The 26,056-nt window shown below is 43.4% G+C and overlaps 1 protein-coding gene across 2 annotated transcripts; it reads left to right on the top strand.

Annotated features, from left to right (window-relative positions):
* The first annotated feature begins 18,092 nt into the window (after positions 1–18,092).
* Positions 18,093–25,098, top strand: LOC134354111 (tumor necrosis factor ligand superfamily member 13B-like). Of its 2 annotated transcripts, XM_063062892.1 has the most exons (2): positions 18,093–18,659; positions 21,978–25,098. In XM_063062892.1, the coding sequence occupies exons 1-2, from the start codon at positions 18,110–18,112 to the stop codon at positions 22,094–22,096; spliced, it is 669 nt and encodes a 222-aa protein (XP_062918962.1). In that variant the 5' UTR covers positions 18,093–18,109; the 3' UTR covers positions 22,097–25,098. The 2 variants fall into 2 exon arrangements, with proteins under 2 accessions (XP_062918962.1, XP_062918961.1); XM_063062891.1 differs by having other exon boundaries at positions 18,093–22,110.
* Positions 25,099–26,056: the final 958 nt, after the last annotated feature.

Below are 26,056 nucleotides of genomic sequence, written 5' to 3'. Positions count from 1 at the left end.
TGAATATTGTCTTCATGCGTTGCATTTCTCTGAGAAGGGATCGACCTCTGTGCTGGAAAAAAAAGGACCAGGGGTTAAGGGTTAAAGGTGAAAGGTGAAATACTTAAGAGTAACCTGAGGGGGAACTTCTTCACTCAGAGGGTGCTGAGAGTATGGAACAAACTGCCAGTGGAAGTGCAGGATGTGGGTTCGATTCAACATTTAAGGGGAATTTGGAGAGGTAAGGATGGGAAGGGTATGGAGGGCCATACATGTGGGTCAATGTGACTCAGCAGAGTAACAGTATGGCACAGAGTAGATGGGCCAAAGGGCCTGTTTCTGTATGCTGTAGTGCTCTATAACTCTGAGTGCAGAATAGTCAGAGGGTCGTACAAAGTGCTCCAAACACAAATGAAACAAAGCAAAATGCACAAAATTCCGGAGGAGCACAGCAGGTCAGGCGACATCTATGGAAATGAATAAACAGTCGACGTTTTGAGCCAAGCCCCTTCTTCAGGACTGAGAAAGAAGGGTGGAAGATGCCAGAATAAAATGGTGGGAGGGAGGGGGAAGAGGCTAGCTGGAAGGTGATAGGTGAAGTCAAGTGGGTGGGAAAGGTCAAAGACTGGCGATGAAGGAATCTGATAGGAGAGGAGAGTGGACCGTAGGAGAAAAAGAGAGAGGAGGGTAGCTGGAGAAACTGAGGGTGGACTCTTCTTGCTACAAGAGGAGGCCATGGACTGACATGTCGAAAAGGCCAGAGTAAGAAATAGTGGATGAGGAATTTTTTTTTACCAGAACGTTGAAGGAGAAATCAGTATTCATGCCATCAGGCTGGAGGTTACCCAGACAGAATATAAGATGTTGCTCCTCCACCCTGAGGGTGGCCTCTTTTTGATACAAGAGGAGACCATGGCCTGACATGTTGGAACGGAATGGGAATAGGAATTAAAGCATTTGACTGCCGGGAAGTTCTACTTTATGCAGATGGAGTGGAGCTGCTTGACAAAGATTTACAACAGATCTCACCAAAGTAGAGGAGGCCATATTAGGAGCACCGACACAATAGATGACCCTAGCAGATTTGCAGGTGAAATGTTGCCTCACCTGGAAGGGCTGTTTGGGGCCCCGAATGGAAGTGAGGGAGGAGGTGTACAGGGATTCTAGCACTTAGCGACAATTTTACCTCTGTCTAAAATTGGTGACCCACTTTTAAACAGAAAAATTTAATCTTAGGTTCTCCCGACATACGGCGGGAGGAGAGAGATCAGCGCGCCGCGCGTGCGCAGCCCTCCGGTGAAAAATAATATCGTATCCGTTAAATAGGGGCCGAGGACAATTCTGATTTGAAGGAGACGGACGTGAAAGCACAGAGGAACATCTGGAGAAATTTCTGAAACGCTCATTCGCTGCTGTCGTTACTGCGTGGTTGGGAATCTTCCGGAGGGAAGGCCTCAAAATCCCCGGCTTTGCCTGCTGTTGGCAACCGAGATTGAGGTCGAATCGTTTGGACAGAGATGGCGCTCAGTATTTGGTGTCGGAGAGCTGATTCGGAGGCTCGAAGTTTTCGGATGACTCAGAGATGGATTATGGTCGGGCATGGCAGGGAGAGTTTTTCTTCCTTCTCCCGTCTGCGTGAGATGTGGGACATTTGAGAGACTTCAAACTTTTTACTGTGCTCATGGACTTCTTCATCAAGTTATGGTATTGTTGCACTGTTGTAACTATATGTTATAATTATGTGGCTTTGTCAGTTTTTTCGGTCTTGGTCTGTCCTGTGTTTTGTGATATCACACCAGAGGAAATACTGTATTATTTCTTAATGCATGTATTACTAAATGACAATAAAAGAGGACTGCGTGTCTTCATAATCAAGAAAAAACATCCAGCTGAAAATATACAATGTCTTTGACTCCCAGCAAAAGTCCTTTGAATTCTGAACACCCTAGCTCGTGCCTAATTAGCCTGACCTCTAAGTCCACTGCCCACTTTGGGGAACAGCCTTGTAAAACTGTGCCTCAAGAGAAAAGAAGAAATGATGGCAGTTTCATCAGTAAAGGATCATCTCTGCTCAACTACCTGCCTTATCACTGCAAGGAATGATACTCATTTCTGAGATTTTGTGGATAGGGTGAATCAGAAGATTCCCTTCACGCCAGAAATGGACGGAAAGGGAGGCTCTACAATGGGTAGTCAGAACTGCCCAAACCATCACTAGCACCAGCCTAGCCGCCATTAGGACAAGTATACAGAAAGATGTCGGAAAAGGGCCAGTAATATCCTAAAGGATCTCACCCACCCTGCTCATGACTGTTCCTACCACTGCTATCAGGGAGGAGGCTACTTAGCATTCACACCTGGACCACCAGACTCAAAAACAGTTCCTTTCCCCAAGCAGTAAGATTGATCAACACCTCCACCCACTAACTCCACCACTACTTTATTATTTCCCGTCAGTCGTCTTATGTACAGCCCAGTGTCACTTAATGGATGCACAATCAATCAATGTATGTAAGCTATCTTCTGTATTTGTATTTAATGTGGGTGTGTTTTTGTTATTGTGTCCTTTATCTTTTGTGGGGTTTTTTTGGTGCTGTATCAGATTCGGAGTAACAATTATTTCATCCTCTTTGCACTTGTGTACAGGAAACGACATTAAGTAATCTTGAATCTTGATGATGGATCCTGCCATCACTTAATCCAGGAGAGAGTGGCCGGAAATCGGATGCGAGCTGAGAATGGTGAAAGGCAAAGCTTGGGAGTGGACAGGAGAGGGGAATTTATTTTTAAGGCAGAAAATTCTGGAATGCTGTGCCAGAAAGATGCTGGGAGCAGAAACGAAAGTTTTGTGGAGGGCACAATTTACCAAAAAGCTAGAAGGGGAGAGCAATTGCAGAGAAAGCACACCATGGGCATAAATGGAAAAGTGTTTGAAGAAGAACAGAGCTAAGTAGTCTCGTTGTAATGCATTGAAGAGTTTAGAAAGTGAGACTTGCTTCTGGTTAGCAGTGTTTGCAAATGAGACTCTCTAATTGACATCTGCCTTGAGCCACAGGTATTTACACTGAGTTATCTAAGCTTGAGAATGATCCTCCTTTTTGTTTTGACTTCTGTGATCCTGCTTTCGTGGGCAACGTGTAAAAAAAATGCTTCAAAGCCTCTTCTTTCTTCACAATAAGTTACCAAAAGCTCCCATGTCAGAAGGCAACTTGGACACCTGCATGAGTGTCTGATTGCAAGTGGATCATTGTTTTCCAGATGAGGCATAAATATTAGTAGAAAGTAGCAACTCTATTAGTAAAATGGTTTGCGGCATAATAGATTCTTGATTAGTCAGGGCGCCAAAGGTTATTTATTTATTCAGATACAGCGTGGAATAGGCTTTTCCTGCCCTTCAGGGCATGCCACCCAGTTATCCCCCAATTTTAACCCTATCCTAATCACGGGACAACTTACTATAACCAATTAACCTCCCACGTGAGGAAACTGAAGCATCCGGAGGAAATCCATGCGGTCATCGGGAGAACGTATAAACTTCTTACATGCCGCAGTGGGATTGAACCCGGGTTTCTGGCACGGTGAAGCATTGTGCCAACCGCTACGCTACCATGCCTCCACTTATGGGAAAGAAGCGGGTTGAGAGGCATAATAAATCAGCCATGGTGGAATGACAGAGAAGACTCGATGGGTTGAATGGCCTAATTCTGCTTCTATGTCTTATGGTCTAACCCAATGCAGCAGTGGCTTGGTTTCAAATGATCTTTCAAAAGGGAGATGATTGTTCTTAGCAAATTTTTCTACAGAAGTGGTTTGCCATCGGCTTCTTCTGGGCACTGTCTTTACCAGTGTCTTTATCAATATAAAACCAGCCATTATCAATGCTCTCAGAGATTGTCCATGGTTGCATAAGCCAGGACTTGTGATGTGCACCAGCCGCTCAAATGACCATCCACCACCTGCTCCCATGGTTTCAAATGACCCTGGGTGGGGCCTAAGCAGGTGCTACACCTTGCCCAAGCTGACCTGCAAGCCAGCAGAGGGAAGGAGCGCCTTACACCGCCTTTGGTAGAGACGTATCTCCACCCAGCTACCTGAAAACCTATCAGCTGGGTGAAAAATATGCTAAAGAAGAAGTTGAAACTCATTGATGTTAAGCCCCAAGAGGCAGATGATCAACTGGGTCACAGCCCTGCAAAATCAAAAGCTGAGTAGGTGGTTGTTTTGGTGCTAATACGGTGAGGCAAATGGGAGTGGGGGGGTGGGGGGACGAAACAGAGGTGGGATAAGCCTCTTCCCTGTTGAGAAATCCGAATCAGAATCAGGTTTAATATCACTGGCATGCATTGTGAAATTTATTATTTTTGCAGCACCCGTACTGTGAATTACATAAAAACAAATGATAGATCAGGAGGAGGAGAAGATGGCAGTGCGCGCGGCCACTTCGGTGGTGATATCTGTAATCTGTCAAGTAGGGGACCGTGCGCAATTCTGATTTGATGGAGACAGACCTGAGAGTATGGAGGAACATCTGGAAAACTTCTGAGATGCCCGCTTCGCTGCCGCTGCTACTGTGTGGTAACCGGAATCTCTGGAGCTGAAGGCCCCGAAACCCTCGGCTTTGCGTGTTTCAGCGGCCGGGGCGAGGTCGAAGGTGCTCGGCAGAGGATGGCGCTCAGGAGGCTGTATCGGAGAGGCTGATCGGAAGCTCGAAGTTTTTGGACGGTTGGACTCAGTGTCAGCTGTGGTCGGCTGCTTCCAAGGTATCGGCAAGTTGACGGTGCCCAGAAGTTTATGGCAGGGAGTGTCTCCCTTTTGCCGCCTGCTATTGGGGACTCAGGGGTCCATCGACTCGGAGACTTTGAGACTATTTTTACCCTGCCCATGGTTTGTTCTTCATCAAATTATGGTATTGCTTTGCACTGCTGTAACCATATGTTATAATTATGTGGTTTTTGTCAGTGTTGGTCTTTGGTCTGTCCTGTTTTCTGTGATATCACTCCGGAGAAACATTGTATCATTTCTTAATGCATGTATGCATTTCTAAAGGACAATAAAAGAGGACTGAGTGTTCTCATAATCTATTCTAAATTACAATAAGAAATATTTAAAAAGTAAATTAAATAAACTAAATAGGGTGCCCTAACAGTGTAGCAGTGAGTGCTCAGAGCGTCAGAGTTTGGAGTTCAGTTCCAACGCCGTAAAAAGTTTGCACATCCTTCCCGTGAATGTGTGGGTTTCCTCTGAGTGCTCTGGTTTCCTCCTACGGTCTAAGACTGTATAAACCAAAATAAAGTTGTCAAGTATTATCATTTGCTGCAGACAGAGTTAGTCAAAGTCTTTGATGGAACAGGACATTGTTGAGCCCAACTTTAATGTCCTGCTGCAAGATCCAGCCTCCACACAGATTCTGGAATTTCATCAGTTTCTCGGCGTGCTCCCGTTCCTCGTGTGACTGCTTCCAGATGAACTCAGCAATGTGATTCACCCGGGTCACAAGTTATGAAGACTGTGGAGAGAGTCAAAAAACTACAATTCAGTTAATTACAGTAAAGAAATTCTCAACTCCAACGGGTAAGCTGACCATGCTGCATCCAATTTAAAGAAGGAAAGATTCGCTTTATTGTCAGATGTACGGCGACACGTCAAAACAAACAGTGAAATGCGTCGCTTTGTGTCAGTGATAACGCAGTGTGGGGGTTGTGCTAGAGGCAGCGCACAAGCATCACCATGCTTCCGGTTCCAGCATAGAATGCTCGCAATTCGCTAACCAGAACATCACGAACAGCAGATCGGCTGTCGGAGGCCCCTGTACTTGGCTGATCACTCTCTCTCTTTCTCTCTCGATGGTGGGGGGGGGAGGATTTTCGAGTCAGAGAACCCAGAATAAAAGCGACACGGCAGACTGTACCATCATAACCTGCAAGATTTTTTGCTTTGTTGGTCTCCCTCTTGCTGTGGAAAAGGGGCAACACCTCCCTGTCCCTTGTTAGGGAGAGAGAGAGAGAGAGAGAGAGAGAGAGAGAGAGAGAGAGAGAGAGAGAGAGAGAGAGAGAGAGAGAGAGAGAGACGGTGGTATGTCGAATTGCTGGGTGAACAACTAGTTTTTGTTGGACTGCCGATCGTGGTCTCTCTTTGGGGGCTTTGCTGTTTCTTGCTTGGTGGGTAGTGGGTACTGATGCTTCCTGCTGAAATAAGTCAGGGGGAGGGGGAGGGTTGATGTTTTACTGCTGTTTGTGCGTGGGAAGGGGAGAGAGGGCTTTGGGGTTCTAACATTTTCCTGTCATTCGTTCTTTGGTGTTCCTTGTTTCATGGATGTCTGTGAAGAGTAAGAATTTCAGGTTATATACCGTATGCACTCTCTAAGATTAAATGGAACCATTGAACGATTGAACCGTAACTCTAACCGTGCATCTTTGGGATGTGGGAGAAACTGGGAGCGCCTGGAAGAATCCCACACAGTCACTTTTAGAATGTGAAAAAAATCCCTTACAAACACTGGTGGGACCTCAACTCCGATTGGTAATCGCTGGTGCTGCAAAGTGGTTGCACTAACTGCTACGCTTTCGTGCTGCCTCAAGGCAGGGTAGAAACCATGATTTACAACCATTCCCTGAGAGGCATCAAACATCCCTGCCTAGCTGTCAAAATGCATAATCAGGATTAATATCTCTGGCATACAGTAAGTTGTTAAATTTGTTGTTTTGTGGCAGCGGTACATTGCAATACATCATAATAAAAACTATAAATTGCAGCAAGCACATATAAAATACATGGGCTGCACAGTAGCATGGTGGTTAGCACAACGCCTTACAGTACGGGTGACCCAGGTTCGATACCCGCCGCTGCTTGTAAGGAGTTTGTACGTTTTCCCCAAGATTGCAGGGGTTTCCTCCAGGTGCTCTGGTTTCTTCCCACAGTGCAAAAATATACCTGTTGGTAGGTTAATTGGTCGTAGTAAATTGTCCCGTGATTAGGCTCAGATTAACTTGAAGAATTGCTGAGCAGCCCGGCTCAAAGGGGTGGAATGGCCTATTCTGTGCTGCGTCTCAATAAATAAATAAAGAAAGAAACAGACAAATAAATAAAAGAAAATTATCTTGAATAAGCAGTGCAAAAATAGAGGGAGAATGCTGAGGTAGTGCCCATTTAGAAATCTAATGGTGGAAGGGAAGAAGCTGTTCCTGAAATATTAAGTGTGTGTCTTCAGGCTCCTGTACCTCCTCCCAGTTCGTAACAATGAGAAGAGGGTATGACCTCAGCGATGGGGAGTTCTTAATGATGGATTTCGCCTTTTATATTCTATATTGTATCTCATTTCATAACTCTCAACTGGTCTATAAGAAATAATGGTGGTCACTTTATGCCAAGTCCCAAGTTCCAAATAGACTTGTGACCTCTCGAACCGATTAAACCTCAGCTGGGAAATAATGATCCCCTTGCTATCAGAAACTCATGCAGGTGTCCCAAGTTGAGTTTCTGACACGGGACTATTTGATGATTTATTGTGAATTGGGAAGAAAAAGGATATGCTTAAAATTATTGTTTGCACACGATCTGTGAAAACATGCCCATGGAAGTCAAAACAAAAAATTACGTCAGCTTTGATAACACTGTATAACCACCAGTGGCTCATCAACAGACCCCACTGAACATAGAGGATAATTAGAGAAAATATCAAAGTAGTCATTAGCAAGTTTCACTATCAAAGCCCTTTAATGAATTGAGCTAGTGGAAAGAACAGGCCTTTAACTCATGGGCATTCTGCTGTACACAAATGGCCCCAGCATCTCACAACAAGGAATATAATTCAAATTCTTCACAAGGAATGAAAGACTCAGCATGGAGGGATAAACATAGGAAGTATAGTTATGTTACTTCCCGTTACGCCGCTGGCGTTTGGAGTAGCAACAGATGTCCTCCACCTCTGATGGTGTTCAGGGCTTTCTTCATCATGCCCGTGGCTTCCTCTCAATTTTCACAACCGTCAGTCATGTAATTGTCAGGCAGAGACTCAGGAATACCATCGCACTCAGATGCAGAAGGATTCCTCATTGCCGTTTTGTTTGACCAGTCCAGGGCTGTCAACCCTTCACTGAGGACCAGTGAACTGCTCTTAGTCTGGCCTCTACCCTTTGACCTGTTTGGCATGGGTGACCTTACCAAGAGCCAAATCATAAACCCCTGACTCCAACCAATGTAGCTCGCCAGGTCATTTAGGTATGCAAGCCCCCAAACCCCTCAACAAGGTTGTGATCCTCTTGGAGGGGAAAGAATAGACCTCCCAGGTTAATCTCTCTGTCAGAATCAGAATCAGGTTTATTATCATTTACTTAAAGTATGTCATGTAATTGGTTGTTTTTCACCAGCAGCACAGTGCAAGGCATAAAACTTATTACATGTTATATAAGAAATAAAAGATATAAAAAAGCAGTGCAAAATACTGAGGTAGTGTTCATGGGTTCAATGTCCTTTCAGAAATGGGATGGCAGAGGGGAAGAAGCTGTTCCTGAATCACTGAGTGTGTGCCTTCAGGCTTCTGTATCTCCTTCCTGATGGTAGCAATGAGAACAGTGCATGACCTGGGTGATGGGGGTTCTTAATGGTGGACGCTGCCTTTTTGAGCCATCGCTCCTTGAAGATGTGCTGGATACTACGGAGGCTAGAGTTCGTGATGGAGCTGGCTCATTTTACAATTCTCTGCAGCTTACTTCGATCCTGTGCAGTAGCCCCCCACCCCACCCCTCATGCTAGACGGTGATGCAGCCAGTTAGAGTGCTCTCGACAGTACATCTCTTTCACAGGGAATGGCAGTCCACCTGTACAATCAGGGGATCAGCAATGCATGTGTATGTTAGCGATGTCATCTTCTGTCTTCACGATAACAGCATAGTATGTTATGGAGAGTAATAGTTTGTGTACTTATTACAGGAAATATAAATCCTTGTGTCTCATTGGGAGAAAAGCAGCTGCTGTGTATAATATAGAAAATTGCAGCTCCTGTATATATTTAAGAATCAGAATCTCGCTCAGACTCACTGACAGCGGACACGAAATTTGTTGTTTTGTGGCAGCAGTATAGTGTAATCTATAAAAAACTATAAATTACAGTACTACATAAATTCAATTTAATAAGCAGTACAAAAAGAGCAAAATTAGTGTAGTAGTGTTCGTGGGTTCGATGTCCATTCAGAAATCAGATGGCAGAGGGGAAGAAGCTGTTCCTGAATCACTGAGTGTGTGTCTTCATGCTTCTGTACCTCCTTCCTGATGGTAGCAATGAGAACAGGGCATGATCTGGGTGATGGGGGTCCTTAATGATAGATATTCACCTTTTTGAGTCATCACTCCTTGAAGATGTTCTGGATACTACGGAGACTAGCGCCCATGATGATGAAGTAACAATATTATTGCTTATTTATTATTATTATTATTATTTCTTTATATATTTGTACATTGGTTGTTGTCCTTCCTGTTGGGTGCAGTTTTCACTAATCCAATTGTGTTTCTTGTACTTACTGTGAATGCCCACAAGAAAATGTATCTCAGGGTTGTATATGGTGGCATGTAGTATGTACTTCAGTAATAAATTTGCTTTGAACTTTCATTGTGTGTCTTCAGGCTCCTGTATCTTCTCCCCAATGGTAGTTGTTCTAGCTTTACATCCAAAATATCGCAACAGTAGGTCAAATATTATTGATTTTGTATTTTTTCTAAAATGGGCTTTCATAGTATATAGCGTAGTGGTACATCTCACTACTCTGGGGTGCGTTCAAGTGGAATGCCACATGGTAAAATTCAACCTCAGTTCTTGTTGGATTCCATGGCGAATTGAAAACAATTCCATAGCTCAGGTGATTGATGGTTGGGTTGAGTTGTTCTCCAATCTTGGCAATTTACTTGCAAATGTTTCGTCACCACGCGAAGAGACATCGTCGGTGCGATATTGGTTGTGGTGTGCCCTCCAAATGCTTGGCCTTCATATACTTTTCAATCCGCTGATTGGACGTCATTTTGGAAACTCATTTCTGCTGTGGGGAGGAAATCTCTTCACTGATTGACTGTGTGGTGAACTTCGTGTGTTGTGGTCTGGAATTTTGCCCACATTGGTTGATAAATAGGATCGGGGCCTACATGTTTGTTTACAGAATTTTTCGCTGAACTGTCTTGCATGCCATGTGTCCGGTTGCGCCACGACTTTCTCTGATGCCCAACTGAATTTGTGCCCCTCTCTATCTTCATGGGTAGAGACCAGGGAGAGTTGGTTCCGCTGCTTAACAGCCAGTTGGAGGACACACCACAATCAACAGCTCACTGACAATGTCTCCTCACATGGTGACAAAACGTTTGCAAATACTGTAAATTACCAAGATCAGAGAACAACCCAACCCAGCATGCAATGAAGAATTTTTTGACCTTCTCAAAACAGTGATGCGCTTGACCCATTTCACTCAACATAGATGTAATCATACAGAACAGAAAGATGAAATGTGGTCCTGTTCTTGTGCTTACTCTTTGAAGCAGTATTCCAGTTTTGCCCTGTGATCTGCTTTCTTTGCAATTCTTTCTCTTTCGGGTATTTATTGATTGCCTCTTGCAGATCAATGTTGAATCTGCTACAGTTATTCACTGGGCCGTGCACACTATACTACAGCTAAGTACCCCTCTCCCGTCCCATAGTTCGTTTGCCTTTTATGTTGGTCATTAGCCGGACCAATGTCACATGATCTGGCTTCATTCATTCACCTCTGGATTAGGTGATGACAAGTTCAAACCCTGTGTTTCATTGGTCAAGACTTTGAGATGATGAAGCAACCTCCATTTTGACCTCAGTCACCAATACACCTTCCTGTCACAACACTGACCCTTTGGTTTCAGAGGGAATATCACTGATGAACAAGTGATTTACACCAGAAACAGCAAAGGAGGTGCAGAGAATGGTAAATCATAAGCAGATTTGATGAAAGTGATGGATATCACATGGTACTGTTGACGGTCACTCAGTTGAGCAACAGATCCTTTGTTAAAACTTGCTGTTGTTACGTACCCCGTAACTGGGTTGCCAAACCAGCAGAAATGGACCACTTAGTTGGTGTCTGGATTACTGAAACTAAGAAAGTTTTATTAAATAAGTAACACGGTACTCTAATTATAAGGATATAAATGCAACAGGTTAGCAATGATAAAACACACATGTACACAGAACTAGGATAATAGGATCAATCAAGCTCTATCGAAGTCTAGGGGTAAAATGATCAGTCTCAAGTGACTCAGAGTTCAGTTCAGTTCAGTTCAGTTCGCAGTAATCGCTGTTGTGCCGTTGGGGGGAGAGAGAGAGAGCAAATGATGATATTCAAATCGGATTCAACAGACCTTTGCTATTCCTCGCAGTTAGCTTTCGGGCGAGCCCTTTGTAATGTCTTCTGAGGTCACCGACTGTGACCCCTCCGTTCCGGATACAATCGGTCTTCTGTGGTGAACCCGGCACCCAGGCAAGGGCGGACACACACACCAGGTTCCCGCCGATCGTACCTTCTCACCCTGTGCGTCTATGGTTGGTCCCGCGACCAGACTTCCAAAACTCCCACCAACTTGTGGGGGCACACCACTTTTCCAGGGTCTCGTTATCTCGTGGTGTCGTGGTGTCTGCTTGCCTTAGCGAACCTGTTCCTTTTATCCCCCTGCTGGGGTATCGCCTGTCCATCAAACTTCAATCAGTTCAGCTTCAAAGCAACCGGTGTCTGACAATACTCGGAACTGTGTCTCTTTTCGGTAATCTCTCTCGTCTCTCATTAACATTTCTGAATGTTCCCCCATTGTCTTTCTTATCGGCCTCAATCTTCTGATAACTTGGTATTTTGTCACACTGTTTAGGACTCTGAGCCTAGCTCTGATTAATGTTTCCTGACAGATCTCTTAAGCGTCTGCTTTTCCTTGCAGGAAGTCTTCTTCATCCTGGGCCCTCAGCTCCCAGTGGAGCATGGGCCATCGATGACCCCCCATCTCCCTCGTCCTCATGAAGTCGATGATACGGCTGGAGTTTATCAATGTTTCTGTAATCCATTGTGTCCGCTGTACGGGGGATTGGCTTACAGAGCTTCACCAGAGTCCTGTTGGCCAGCCTTACCCGTTTCCACTCTCACGTCTGGGAAGTAGGGTTAGACTTTGAGAGGCCCTTGCAGGAAATGGGGAAGTAGATTTTATATTGTTAATATATTGACACTTTGTTACATCTGCAACTAGTATTGTTTTACATCCATTACTGTAGTAGTAGTTAGCAGCTTTAAATTATGAAGACACGTAGTCCTCTTTTATTGTCATTTAGTAACGCATGCATTAAGAAATGATACATTATTTCCTCCCGTGTGATATCACAAAACACAGGGCAGACCAAGACTGAAAAAACTGACAAAACCACATAATTATAACATATAGTTACAAACAGTGCAACAATACCATAACTTGATGAAGAAAGTCTGTGAGCACAGTAAAGTTCAAAGTTTCTCAAATGTCCCACATCTCATGCAGACGGGAGAGGGAAGAAAAACTCTCCCTGCCATGCCGACCACAATCTGACTCTGAGTCATCCGAAAACTTCGAGCTCCGATCAGCTCTCTGACACCGAGTACTGAGTGCCATCTCTGTCCGAATGATTCGACCTCCTTCTCAATCGCCAAAAGCAGGCAAGGCCGGGGATTTTGAGGCCTACCCTCCGAAAGATTCCCGACCACACAGTAATGACAGCAGTGACCGGCGTTTCAGAAATTTCTCCAGATGTTCCTCTGTGCTTTCATGTCTGTCTCTATCAAATTAGAATTGTCCACGGCCCCTATTTAACAGATACGATATCATTTTTCACCGGAGGGCTGCGCACGCACGGTGTGGCGCCATCTTCTCCTCCCGTTTTAACTACAGCTTGTTTACTGTAACAGTGTGAAAGTCAAAATACCTTTAAATTTGAACTTTATTAGCTTTTATATTTATATATAATTCTTTATTTTATAGAGTTCTATTTTCTTCATAATTGTTGAATGTTGGTTGTTCACAGTTGCATGTCGTGTCCTGACCAACACACCATGGCAAATTCCTAATACAAATAAATGTAGTGTATTTGACAAGTAAAATTAATTCTATCCTTTCCTAACTCACCTGTGACAGGAGGATTTGTCAAGTCAAGTCAAGTCAAGTTTATTTTCATTTAACTATATACATGTATACCGCCAAATGAGAAGTTTCTCTGAACCAGGGTGTAAAGCACAGTAGTACACATAACATACATTTAATAGACAATAACTTATCAAAGTAAGAATGAAATCTACAGATTAAATGCATAAATAACAAACGAAAGTGCATCAATTAAATATTGTAGGGTACAGAACAGATTAATCAGTGACACTTCAAATGCGTTAGGGAATTCAGAAGCCCAATGGCCTGAGGGAAGAAACTGTTTCCCATCCTGACCGTTCTTGTCTTTGTGCATCGGAGTCTCCTGCCTGATGGTAGAAAGTCAAAAAGAATGCTGGATGGATGGGTGGGATCCTTGATAACACTAAGGACCCTGCATATGCAGCGCTTCTGATAAGTGTCCCCGAAGGATGGTAGGGAGACCCCTATGATCCTTACATGACAGAATGCTGTTTCTGTATAAACATAGAAACATAGAAAATGGGTGCAGGAGTAGGCCTTTCGGCCCTTCAAGCCTGCACTGCCATTCATTACGATCATGGCTGATCATCCAACTCAGAACCCTGTACCTGCCTTCTCTCCATACCCCCTGATCCCTTTAGCCACAAGGGCCATATCTAACTCCCTCTTAAATATAGCCAATGAACTGGCCTCAACTGTTTCCTGTGGCAGAGAATTCCACAGATTCACCACTCTCTGTGTGAAGAAGTTTTTCCTCATCTTGGTCCTAAAAGCCTTCCCCTTTATCCTCAAACTGTGACCCCTCGTTCTGGACTTCCTCAACATTGGGAACAATCTTCCTGCATCTAGCCTGTCCAATCCCTTTAGAATTTTATACGTTTCAATCAGATCCCCCCTCAATCTTCTAAATTCCAGAGAGTATAAGCCTAGTCGATCCAGTCTTTCATCATATGAAAGTCCTGCCATCCCAGGAATCAATCTGGTGAACCTTCTTTGTACTCCCTTTATGGCAAGAATGTCTTTCCTCAGATTAGGGGACCAAAACTAAAGGAAAGAAATTTTCCGAGTGGTAGAGAAAACACCTTTGTACAGGAGTCTGCCGTGGAGATTTGGTATGACATCTAAAACTTTGACAGACTTCTATAGATGTGTAGTGGAGACTATATTGACTGACTGCATCACAGCCTGGTATGGAAACACCAATGCCCTTGAATGGAAATTCCTACAAAAGGATTTCCAGGCAGCATCTATGGAAAAGGGTACAGTCGACGGCTTGGGCCAAAACCCCACACAAAATGCTGGAGGAACTCAGCAGGCCAGGCAACATCTATGAAGAAGAGTACAGTTGATATTTCAGTCCGAAATTCGGTCTGGATTTCCAGCATCTGCAGATTTTCTCTTGTTTGTGTTTCTATAGGTTGTGGAATCAATGGAGGACTCTACTGCTACAGTACTGCTCGTTACGCCACTGGCATTTGGGGCAGCGACTAAAGGTCCTCCATCTCTGGCTTTATTCGGGGCTTCCTTCATCATGTCTATAGCTCAGTTTTCACTACTGTCAGTCATGTACGGTCCAGGTGGAGACTCAGGAACACAGTCACACTCAGATGTAGAAGGATTCCTCATTGATGTTTCCTTAACAGTTTTTTTTTTACCAGTCAGGGTTGTTAGCCCTGAGTTGAACCCCCGAACCTGGAGGACTGGTGGACCACTCTTAGTCTGGCCTCTACCCTTTGACCTGTTTGGCATGGGTAACTCTACCAAGGGTCAAAGCCTAAAGCCCTGACTCCAGCCAACACAGCTCTCCGGGTCATTGAGGTACACAAGCCTCCACACCCCCTGACAAGGTTAAGGTCCTCTTGGAGGAAGGACGCTACAATTCAGTACCTGTAATAGTTATTTACTCATTATTACTATTTGCATGATTTAGGAGGTGATATCTATATAATGCATCTTGTTAGTGGCCCACATTGCTGTAGTTGGTTTGCTGTATCAGTGGATGGGGGAGAAGATGTTTTGTATGGTGGCTCTGGTAGCAGTCAAACAGGCTTCATTGTCCTGGTTCATTAACCTTCAGAGTAGTTGGAGCTGTTGTCAGCTAAGCAACTGGAGATTATTCCAGTGTCCACTTCTGTGATGTCAAGATAATGGAAATTGGTTCAAAATTCAAAATTCAAAGTAAGTTTATTATCAAAATGTTTATATATCACCATATACTATAGTGATATATACTATACCATATACCATATATCACCATACACCATATACCTCGAGATTCATTATCTTGCAGGTATTCACAGTCGAACAGAGAAATACAATTGGAATCAATGAAAAGCAACACTGAAAGACGGACAAGCCACAAATATGCAAAAGAAAACAAACTGAGCAAACAAGCAAATCAATAAACAGATAGGTAGATAGATCGATAAATAAATAAATAATACTGGGAGCGTGAGTTGTAGAGCGGTTGGGTCGAGATCTCCAATCTTGGCAATCTATTTGCAAATGTTCTGTCACTGTACAAGGGGACATCATCAGTGCACTGTTCCCTTGTGGTGCGTCCTCTTCTTCTTCTTGTTTTACAGTGGTTGGCACCCAGCTTAATGGTGCATTACCGCCACCTTGTGGTGTGTCCTCTGAATGATTGACCTTTATATACTTATCAATCAGTTGATTGGTTGTCATTATGGAAACTCAATTGTGATATAGGGAGGGGGTCTCGTCACTGATTGGTGGCGTGGAGAACTCTGTGCGCTGTCTGGAATCCTGCCCACAAAGTCTACGTGCCTATTTATGGAATTGTTTTTGGAAAACCTTGCTTCTAGGAATTCTCTTGCATGCCATTGTAGAGTCCTTGAAAGTGAGTCTGTAAGTTGTGGAATCAGTTCATTGTTGAGGTGAGTGAAGGCATCCATACAGGTTCAGGAGCCTGATGGTTGAGGGGTAATAACCGGTGGTGTGGCTCCTGTACCTCATTCCCATTGGCAGAAGCAGGTAGAGAGCATGGCCTCTAGTGAGACATTCAGTGCAGATCCCCCTGGAGTCAGAGCTTTTCTCATAAACACAGAATTTATCCAGTTAAGTTTCTACTTCCACCTGCTGATGTGGGATGCTGATTATGGGGGATTGAGAGAACCAGAATTCTTACACCAGTAGTAACTGTTAATTTTATCTGGTGTACATGCTCACCAACAAAATATTCAGCCCATTTCATAATTAATCACTGTATGAGACCTTCTGTCTGTAAAGACTATAACCCAAGAAAGGCTGAATCTGAAGCAGGAACATGCATTGTAATAAATGCATTATCAAATTGTGAAGAATCTTATGCATATGGTACAAGAAGAATTTATTCCACCCATCACCAAAGTGGGCTTTGTTTTTATTCCATTCTCTAACCCTGCCCATTGCCCCTGCAGCCTGCGGCTCTTTAGTGATCATCTGGGTATATTTGGTAGTAGAGCTATTAGGACCTGGTGTTTCAATCCCTATGGTAAGTTGGCACTCTCGATATTGGCAGTGGGTTTGGAGAGGTGACAAGGAGGGAGGGTAGGTACGTCATCGGGGTCATCAGGTGGGCACCCTCCTTCTTTGACGTTTCGTTGATAAGCCCACAACGTCTCCAGAGGGCTCAACGGTGTGACCTGGCGTCCCAGATACACCCCCCTCAGTTCCATACCCTCCCGTCTTCATCTTGCAGCCCAGTTGTTGTCTTTCCTTTTAATTCAAATCCAATTGCTGCTTTCTTCTGCTGCATTTGACAAGGACTTGATTGCTTGTTGGAGGGAGTGACCCCTCACACCCATCTTCTTCAATAGACTGGTGGTAGATGTAGCAACGAATCCCCTGCGTCCCACTTCTACAGGGAAAATCTTGGTCTTCCAGCCATTCTGGGCAGCTTCAGTTGCCAGTTCAGAGTACTTGGTCTTTTTCCTCTCATAAGCTTCTTTGACACCATCTTCCCATGGTACTGTCAATTCCACAACATACGCCAGCTTGGCTGTTGTGGACCACAGGACCATGTCTGGCCGGAGTGTTGTAGCTGCAATGTCTGGGGGAAACACAAGCTTTTTTTCCAAGTCCATGTCCATTTTCCAATCCTGAGCAACCTGCAGAATGCTTACATCTTTTGATGTTATATGGTGCTCTGGAAGTTGGCCTGCTGGTACAAATCGTGTGATGTGGACATTTCCTGCCGATGTTTGTGGGAGAGCATTTGTGATGATTCGCCTCTGTTCCAAGATTGATGCTAGCTGTCTGAGAACTTGGTTATGCCACCAAGTGTAACGCCCCTGGGTGAGGTTCGTGGTGCGTCCTGTTAAAACGTGCCTTAGTGATCCGGGTGCTTGACAAAGAGAGCAAGCGAGGTCTTTGGGAAAGATAATGGCTCTTTACCGTATTGGGCAACTCTGCCAGAGGCCAGTCCTGAGCCCGCTGCAAAAGGTGAAGCTATCGGGCATGGGGCTAGCAACCCCATCCGGTGTAAACCCAGAGCCAGAGAATCACCAAAAGAACCTCCAAAGGCCTCATCCCTGGAAGAGAAAGGATCGTTGAAAATGGGGAACAACTCGAAAGGCTGAACCAGGACAGAGGATTCTGGCGAGCTGCTGTCAGTGGTTTATGCCCTGGGAGGTGTGACGGACATAAGTGAAGAAAGAAGTGAATCTATTGGGCATTGAATTCCAAATCCCAATTGCTCTCCTGAGATCAGATGAAAAAGCCTATTATAGTTACATTTCCTATCTTAGGAACAGTTAATCTGATAACATCAGGAATGCAAAAGAAGATACCAGCTCAACTCTCCTCGTTTGTAGATGTTTAGTTTTAGAATGTGAATTGTTGCTTTCATCCGCAGACTGTAAAACCTGCCAGATTACAAAACAGAAGCAGATATAGTGAAGTGTTCTGCAAATACCAGCTGACAGGAAACGGCACTTGTGTTTTGGATGAGTTGTTGCAGCAGTTCCGCAACAAGGGGGAATTTGTAATGAAAATGAGCACAGAACAAGAAAAGACTGGCTACGATATTCAGCACAGACATTTGATCTACTCTGCCTGCATCTTAATTTCAGTAGCTCTGATGTCGACCTATGTGGCAGTGGTCGCTTTACACCACGTCCTTGCACTGAAAGGAGAAATCTCTTCGATGAGAGAGGAACTGGACACGTACAAACTCCACCTGGAAGCCCTGACAAAATTAAATAAGGCCCAAGCGGCCAACTGGAGCATTTCAGTGAACCAGCTTGATGAGGTTTTTGAGGAGCAACTGTACCACGAGGCTAAATCAAGAGATGGGATGAAGCTTAGAATACACAGGTCACTCCCTGAACAGGCACAGCAGGCCTGTGTACAACTGATTGCTTCCAATGTCCCAAAGCGCACCGTAAGAGTGAGCAATTGCCAAAAATGCATCCCGGGAAGACCACAGCAATCCTGTCGAGTTGAACGGAGAGCCGATGGGAATCAAAACCAAATGGAAGCCACCTCCGTCCCCTGGATTCTGAGCTTGAAAAAAGGAAGGGCTCTCGACAAGAAAGGTAATAAGATCTCTGTGATAGAAGCTGGTTACTTTCTGGTGTACAGCCAAGTGTGGTACAAGGATAATACGTTTACGATGGGGCACTTTATAAAAAGATACAAGGCCAATATTGTTGGCAACGAGCCGCACTCGGTGATTTTGTTTCGGTGCATTCAGAACATGTCTGCCTGCTGTCCAAACAACTCCTGTTTCACTGCTGGCATCGCACAGCTTGAAGTAGGAGATGAACTTGAACTTGTAATACCGCGGATACAGGCACAGATTGCATTAAATGGTGACGGGACATTCTTTGGAGCAATAAAGCTGCTGTAAATTTATTTATTCTGAGATACAGCTTGGAACAGGCCCTTCTGTCCCTTCGAACGCACTGCCCAGCAAACCCCCGAAAACCCTGATTTAACCCTAAGTTAATCACGGGACAAATTTACAATGACTAATTAACTTACCCGGTACGTCTTTGGACTGTGGGAAGAAACCAGCGGACCCAGTGAAAACCCACACATTTCACGGGGAGGACGTACAGAGACTCCTTACAGAGTACGCCAGGACTGAACTCTGAACTCCGACGGCCCGAGCTGTAATAGCATCGCCCTAACCGCCTCGCTAACGTGGCGCCCAAAATGTGCCCCAAAGCTTGAGAAGCAGAATGCCTCCATATTTTATCAACTCTTTGATTTACTGTGGTGGAATAGATGTCTGATTTTTAAAAAAAAACTAAATATGCCAGAAAGAGAATACAATTTTGTCTCTCTCATGCAATAGAAAAATGAAAGGAATGGATAGTCTAAGTTTCCATATTTTTGTTATTGTTAAAAGTCAGATTGAAGCAAATCTGAGAGCCAGTCAGGATGGATTGTCTTGGAAAATCTTCTGCCTGCTTTGCAATTGGAGGAAGTCAAGGGTGCATGAAATACAGGAGAAACCTGGAATATATCAAACTTCCTGGAAGCCACCTTGTATGGAAAAATTCTCCATCTCCAGCCCTTGCATTAAACACAAAATGGAGGACATCCTATTGGAACTTATAAACAGAGCTGCAGTCCGACAGCTGCCAGGTGGTCTAACAAATCACTGAATGCAGCAGAAAATAGAGATGGGGAGTAATTGTCTTACCAGCAATGCCCACAATGAAAAAAGTTGCCTGGAGCTATTAACATAGACATGAAGAAAGTATGCAAGTGCTTTAGCAATGTAATGATTGGTCTCCATAAAATGTTCAGATGCTTCTGAAGATGGGGCAAGTGGGAAGAGGACCAAAGAGTTATGAATAATAATCAGTTAAGTAAAACATGATCAAATTTGAAATGAAGATTGAGAACATGAGCACAATAGATCAATACAAAGTATTAGCATCTTTCTTGTAAATGAAAGAATTTGGGGAAAATATCCTAAGAGACTTATCGCCGTCATTGTCAAGGCAACTAGTATTTCCTAATTATAAAAAACCAGCAGCAGAGCCCATAACTCATATGACATAGGAGCAGATTTAGGCCATTCAGCCCATCTAGTCTTCAATATTCCATCATGGCTGACTTACTATCTCTCTCAACTGCATTCTCTGGCCTTCTCCTCGTCACCTTTGGCGCCCTGACTGATCAAGAAAACCTATCAACCTCTGCTTTAAATATACCCGATAACTTGGCCTCCACAGTCGTCTGTGGCAATGAATTCCACAGATTCCCCTCTGGCTAAAGATGTTGCCATGGATTCAGCCAAAGGAAGGTGCATCGACTCTCAGGGCTCTTCCATGGTAAGAAGGGGAAGATGTGCATTGACTTTATCACAACCACTGCCAATGGCAAAAGATTAGATTTGCAACCTTTGCACCATCATTTCCACAGGAAGGCAACAGACTAGGTAATTACAAGCCAATGAACCTAATTTCAGTGTTGGAAAGAATATAAATTCCCTGAAGTTTAGAGGATAGCACATTATACAGTACGCTTATAGTTGGACATGCTATTTGGAGAAAAAGCCCCATGAAAAAGTAAAGTCTTTATGATCAAGGGAAGGTGGATCCAAAGTTTTGCAAGGAAAACAGTTTCTTTTTCTTATCTGTTGGCAATAAATTTTAAATGTTCAGAATACATATTTTGGTTTAGATACCACAGTTAGCTTTCATAACATTGCAGATATCTAACCCAAACTGATTTGATGAGTTGTGTGACCAGAGTGAATAGTTTAGGAGAAAAGAGTAATAAAGAATAGGTATGCAATCATAAAATAAAAGATCTTACAGATATAATTAAAGTACAATTTGGGCTTAGCTATAGTTCAGATTTCAATATTTTATACTGACAAAGTCTATTGAGTGTTTCATTTTAGTAACTGTAAGTGTCTGATTTTACCTAAAACTAGTTCAAAGTAAACTCTGAAGTTACATCCAAATTAAGACAAAACGAGCTTCTCCCTGCAAAGAGTTTGTCAAAATGCAGAAGTTGTGAGATACCACAAAAATTTGGCATAGATTAGCAATGAGGAAGCAAGCTCTGGGCTGCAAAGAGAAAACAGAGTGGAAGAAAAGTATTTCACTCAGGAAAGCAAGTGAGATAATAAGTCTGAGAAGGTAGAGGGACAAAGAAATAGAGGCCATCCTTGGATAATAAACGAGTTCCATCTTTAGAGGAATCTACAAGTCAAATTTTCTCAGGAAGTTGATTTTGTTCTCAAAATCACAATACAGTAACCATACCTTTACAGCATTGGAATGAATGGTGTTGATGAGGGCCAATTTACATGAATATTTATTTATTGTCCCTTCTACCTAGTTACAATGATACAGGATCATGATGTCTCACACTCAATTGCTGGCTTTGATGGACTTGAATTATCAGTGGATGTTATATGGTTTAAGAGGGTATTGTTGAACAAGTATTAATAAGAGTGATTGTTTGTCAGTTTCGAAAGCAACCCTCTTAAGTAGCCTCCCATGATGAAACTGGCAATTTGTGTTCTTAAGAGGCAATGGTATATAATAACACTGGACAACAAAGATATTGCTTCCTGAATACTTATGGATTTTACCCTGCTAATCATGAAACTCATCATGAAATTTCCCTATCATGTACCATTTTATTAGAAATTGCCTATATTCGTTATTTCAATTTCAATTCATAATTCAGTGACAGGCAATTCAAAGAACTTCTAGTGGAATCAGAGAGAATCGCATGGAAGGCATACAAGGATGTTGTTGAAAATTTTCTTGGCAACTACAGAGCACCAACTTATGAGCAGCTGGTTGACAACATGCTTCAAGCATTCAAAACCATGAAGCGCAACATGTCCCTAAAGATTCATTTTCTGCATTCCCATTTAGACTTCTTTCCTGCAAATCCTCGCGCTGTCAGTGACGATCATGGTGAAAGGTTTCACCAGGACATTGCGGTCATGGAGAAACGATATCCGGGCAACTGGAAATCCATCAATGTTGGCTGATTATTGTTGGTCACTTCAACGACAAGGCTCAGACACTGAGTACAAATATAAATCATCAACAAAACATTTTTAGCTTAGTTTGACCATTGCAAGACGTCAGCTCTGTTATGCAATTAAACACATTATATTTAATAAAAGTTAATTTCTTGTTTCTCCAAATTCCTGCGTGATACAAGTAATCTGAAAGTATATTTGTGTTCAGCTTCAAGAAGTCTATCACAAACAAAAAAAAAGGATTCTGAGGAAGCAACGTTTATGAAAAAAAATTGTTGTCCAGTGTAATTGAGTGAAAGTTATACGCAAACAGGTTTTCATTTCCAAATTTAGTTCTTGTTTGAAAATAAAATATTTATGAGATCTCTATCAATGCATGGGTGTCCATAAGTCAGACACATTCATATCCTGGAAAGGGCCTACATACTGTAAATGAGAAGATTGGAGAAACAGCTGCATTTGGAAGCACCTGTTTGCCTTTGAAGTTCAATGGAAATACAAGATTTATTATTTGTTTTCCTTACTGACTGCAACATTAAAACCAGAACCGCCATACCAGAACTGTATGAGGCAACACCTAGACTTGTGCTCCATCTTGCTTGATTCCAAGGTTTAAGGTACTACCCTTGTGACTAGCCAATTTCGGAATTGAGACCCAGCTGTGGTGAAGAAAGGTGAAAGAGACTGCAGATGCTGGAACTGGAAATGAAAACTAAAGAGCTGGATAATCTCAGTGGATCAAGCAACATCCGTGGAGGCAAAGGATGCATAGCGATGTTTCAGGTTGAAATCCAGGATCAGAACCAAAGGACCAATAGTTTGGAATGCATATTTTGGAATAGTTTGATTGTCCATTCAGAAATCTGACGGCGGAGGGGCAGAAGCTGTTCCTGAATCGTTGAGTGTGTGTCTTCAGGCTTCTGTACTTCCTTCCTGATGGTTACAATGAGAAGAGGGCACGTCATGGGTGATGGGGTCCTTAACGATGGATGCTGCCTTTTTTTTGTGGCATTGCTCCTTGCAGATGTCCTGGAAGCTGGGGAGGTCAGCAGGTAAGGCAGCACCTGTGATTGTATATTTCAGGCTAAGAAGGAAGTTAAGAATAGTTTTATTTTCATCGGGAATATAGTGGGGTTCTAACACTTGCAGTCTGAAAGTAATGGCAGAAACCTCCTCTTGTTTAACTACCTGAATGAGGACTTAATGTTTGGTGACCTACAGGATTTAAAGCTAAAAACTGGGATGTGGAGATAATCCTGATAATTGTCATTTGCCATGGACATCAAATCAGGTTTATTATCACCATCATATGTTGTGAAACTCGTTGTGAAGATCACTACAAATTTCAATTAGCAAATAATAAGAATATATATATTCTAAGATAAATAGATACAAAAAGACAGCAAACTAGTGAGTTCAAGATTTCATGGACCGTTCAGAAATCTGATGGCTGAGGGGAAGAAGCTGTTCCTAACATGTTAGGTGTATGTCTCCAGGCCCCTAAGCCTCCTCTCTAATGGTATTAATGAGAAAAGGGGCATGAACTGGATGGTGAGAGTCCTTAATGAGAAAAGCCGCCTTCTTGAGACATCACCTTTTGAAGATGCCCTTGATGATAAGGAGGCTGGTGCCCATGATGAAGCTGGTTGAGTTTACAACATTCTGCTGCCTTATTCGCCGCTGTGAATTGGTGCCTTCATACCAGACGATGACACAGCCAGTCAGAATGCTCTCCGCAGTACATCTGGAGAAATTTGTCAGAGTCTTCGATGGAAGAAAAAAATTGGCTGAAATCTTTGGTGGCGTACCAAATCTCCTTAAGTCCTAATGAAATATAGCTGCTCCCGTGCTGTCTTTGTAATTGCATCAATATGTTGGGCCCAGGATAGATCCCCAGAGATGTTGACACCAGGAACTTGAAGCTGCTCATCCTTTCTACAGAGGCCCCCTCGATGAGAACTACTGCATGTTCTCCCAGCTTACCCATCCTCCCATGCATTCATTGTCCCATAAACCTTTTGATTAACATTTGTTGAATTACAAGCCTTAGAATTCTCCTAAGGGAATCAAATAATAATTTGACTTGTTTTTAATGGTGCACTAATTACCATGGTCTGACGTATTTCATCATGTCACCCTGACAACTTGTCTAAATATGGAGAAGTTTTCTGAGGAATGGGTCTTTTGATCTTGAGCATTTCAATAAAAAATTATTTGTTCAGCACAAAAGGAGTGAGCTTGGTGTCACTGTCACAAGAGGGATTTGGGGAATGACAGCAATTTAATGTCCTATTTTCTTGATGTAATTGTGCTGTTGCAAACTTACTTGCCAATGTAGTATGCTTCTTTTTTGAATACTTACTCCAAAACTGTACAGGCGAGTCTATTGGTGTAAACATTACTTAAACCTATAATGATTTGTGAACTATGGAATGGGCCTTGTACTGTAAAACGACACACACAAAATGCTGGAGGAACTTAGCAGGTCAGGCAGCATCTATGGAAAAGAATAAACAGTCGACGTTTCAGGCCGAGACCCTTCATCAGGACTGAGAAGGAAGGGGGGCAAGACACCAGAATAAAAAGGTAGGCAGATGGGAAGGAGATAGATGGAGCCAGGTAGGTGGGAAGGGTAAAGGGATAGAGAAGAAGGAATCTGATAGGAGGGGAGAGTAGAGCATAGGAGAAGGGAAGGAGGAAGGGGATCCAGGTGGAAGAGATAGGCAGCTGAGAAGAAATAAAACGTCAGAGTGGGGAATAGAGGAAGGGGAGGGAGGAAATTTGTTCACCAAAAGGTGAAATCGGTATTCATACCATTAGGTTGGAGGGTACCTAGAGTCCCCCCCATCTTTATATTTTGGGATCTTCCCCCTTCCTCGTCAGTCCTGAAGAAGGGTGTCGGCCCAAAATGATGACCATCTATTCATTTCCATAGCTGCTGCCTGACCTGTATTTTGTCTGCGTTGCTCAGGATTTCCAACAACTGCAGACTTTCTCATGATTGTATTGTAAAGGATGTACATATGTGTTTCTGTTCAAAGAAATAAACCTTAAAATAGACTTTGTGAAAAAGTAATCTCTTTGACATCTAATTCTAAGAAGGCGGGCAGCAGCATGGTAGCATAGTGGTCAGAACGATCACTTTCCAGAGCGAGCGATCACAGATTGGGATTCAATTCCACCGCTGTCTGTAAGGAGTTTGCGTGTACTCCTCATGACTCTGCGGGTTTTCTCTGGTTTCCAAAGACAGACAGGTGAGGGGTAGTGAGTTGCGGGCATGCTATGTCAGCGACAGAAGCTTGGCAACACTTGTGGATTGCACACAGCACAATCCTCGGCCTGTGTTGGCTACTGACGCAAAATGACAGAATTCACTGCTTGTTTTGATTGCATGTGACAAATAAAGGAGAGAGGGAGAAGGAGAGAGAGAGGGAGAAGGGTGGGGGGGGGGAGAGAGAGAGAATGTCTACAGGCATCTTCGTCCGACAGCAACGCACACCACCTGCCGTCCCGATGTTTCAGTCTCCCATACTGGCGAAATCAGTGAGGAACCAAGTCACCCACAGGGTGTAAAAACTGTGCCTATGTTTTAATCTAAGTATAGTTTCCTTAGATCGAACCAGCAGACTCCTGAGCTAATAAGAGATGCAGATTGATTTGTAAAAGGTCAGGACATACTATCGTTTATTTATACCTACATTCCGTCATAACTTTGCATCATCCGCAACTTGAAAGCATGGCCGTAGTCGGGCACTGAAACCCCTGCCTGGATTTGGTGCATTGGATCATGAAGTAAGAGATTAAGCAAACCTTTCTCACCATCTCAATGAGGCAACAAATCCGAGAGCCACCAGGAAGTGGACAAGCTGGAAGTCCTGGTGCAATCACAACAACTTGGAGCAGAACACCCTCAAATCCGTAGGGATGCAGATTGACTCCAGGAGAAATGGTGTCTCCTCTCCATCC

Source organism: Mobula hypostoma, chromosome 11 (assembly GCF_963921235.1).
Source record: "Mobula hypostoma chromosome 11, sMobHyp1.1, whole genome shotgun sequence".
NCBI lineage: Eukaryota > Metazoa > Chordata > Chondrichthyes > Myliobatiformes > Myliobatidae > Mobula > Mobula hypostoma.
Note: the sequence above shows the minus strand (reverse complement) of the source record. Positions and strands in the feature narration are given on the sequence as shown.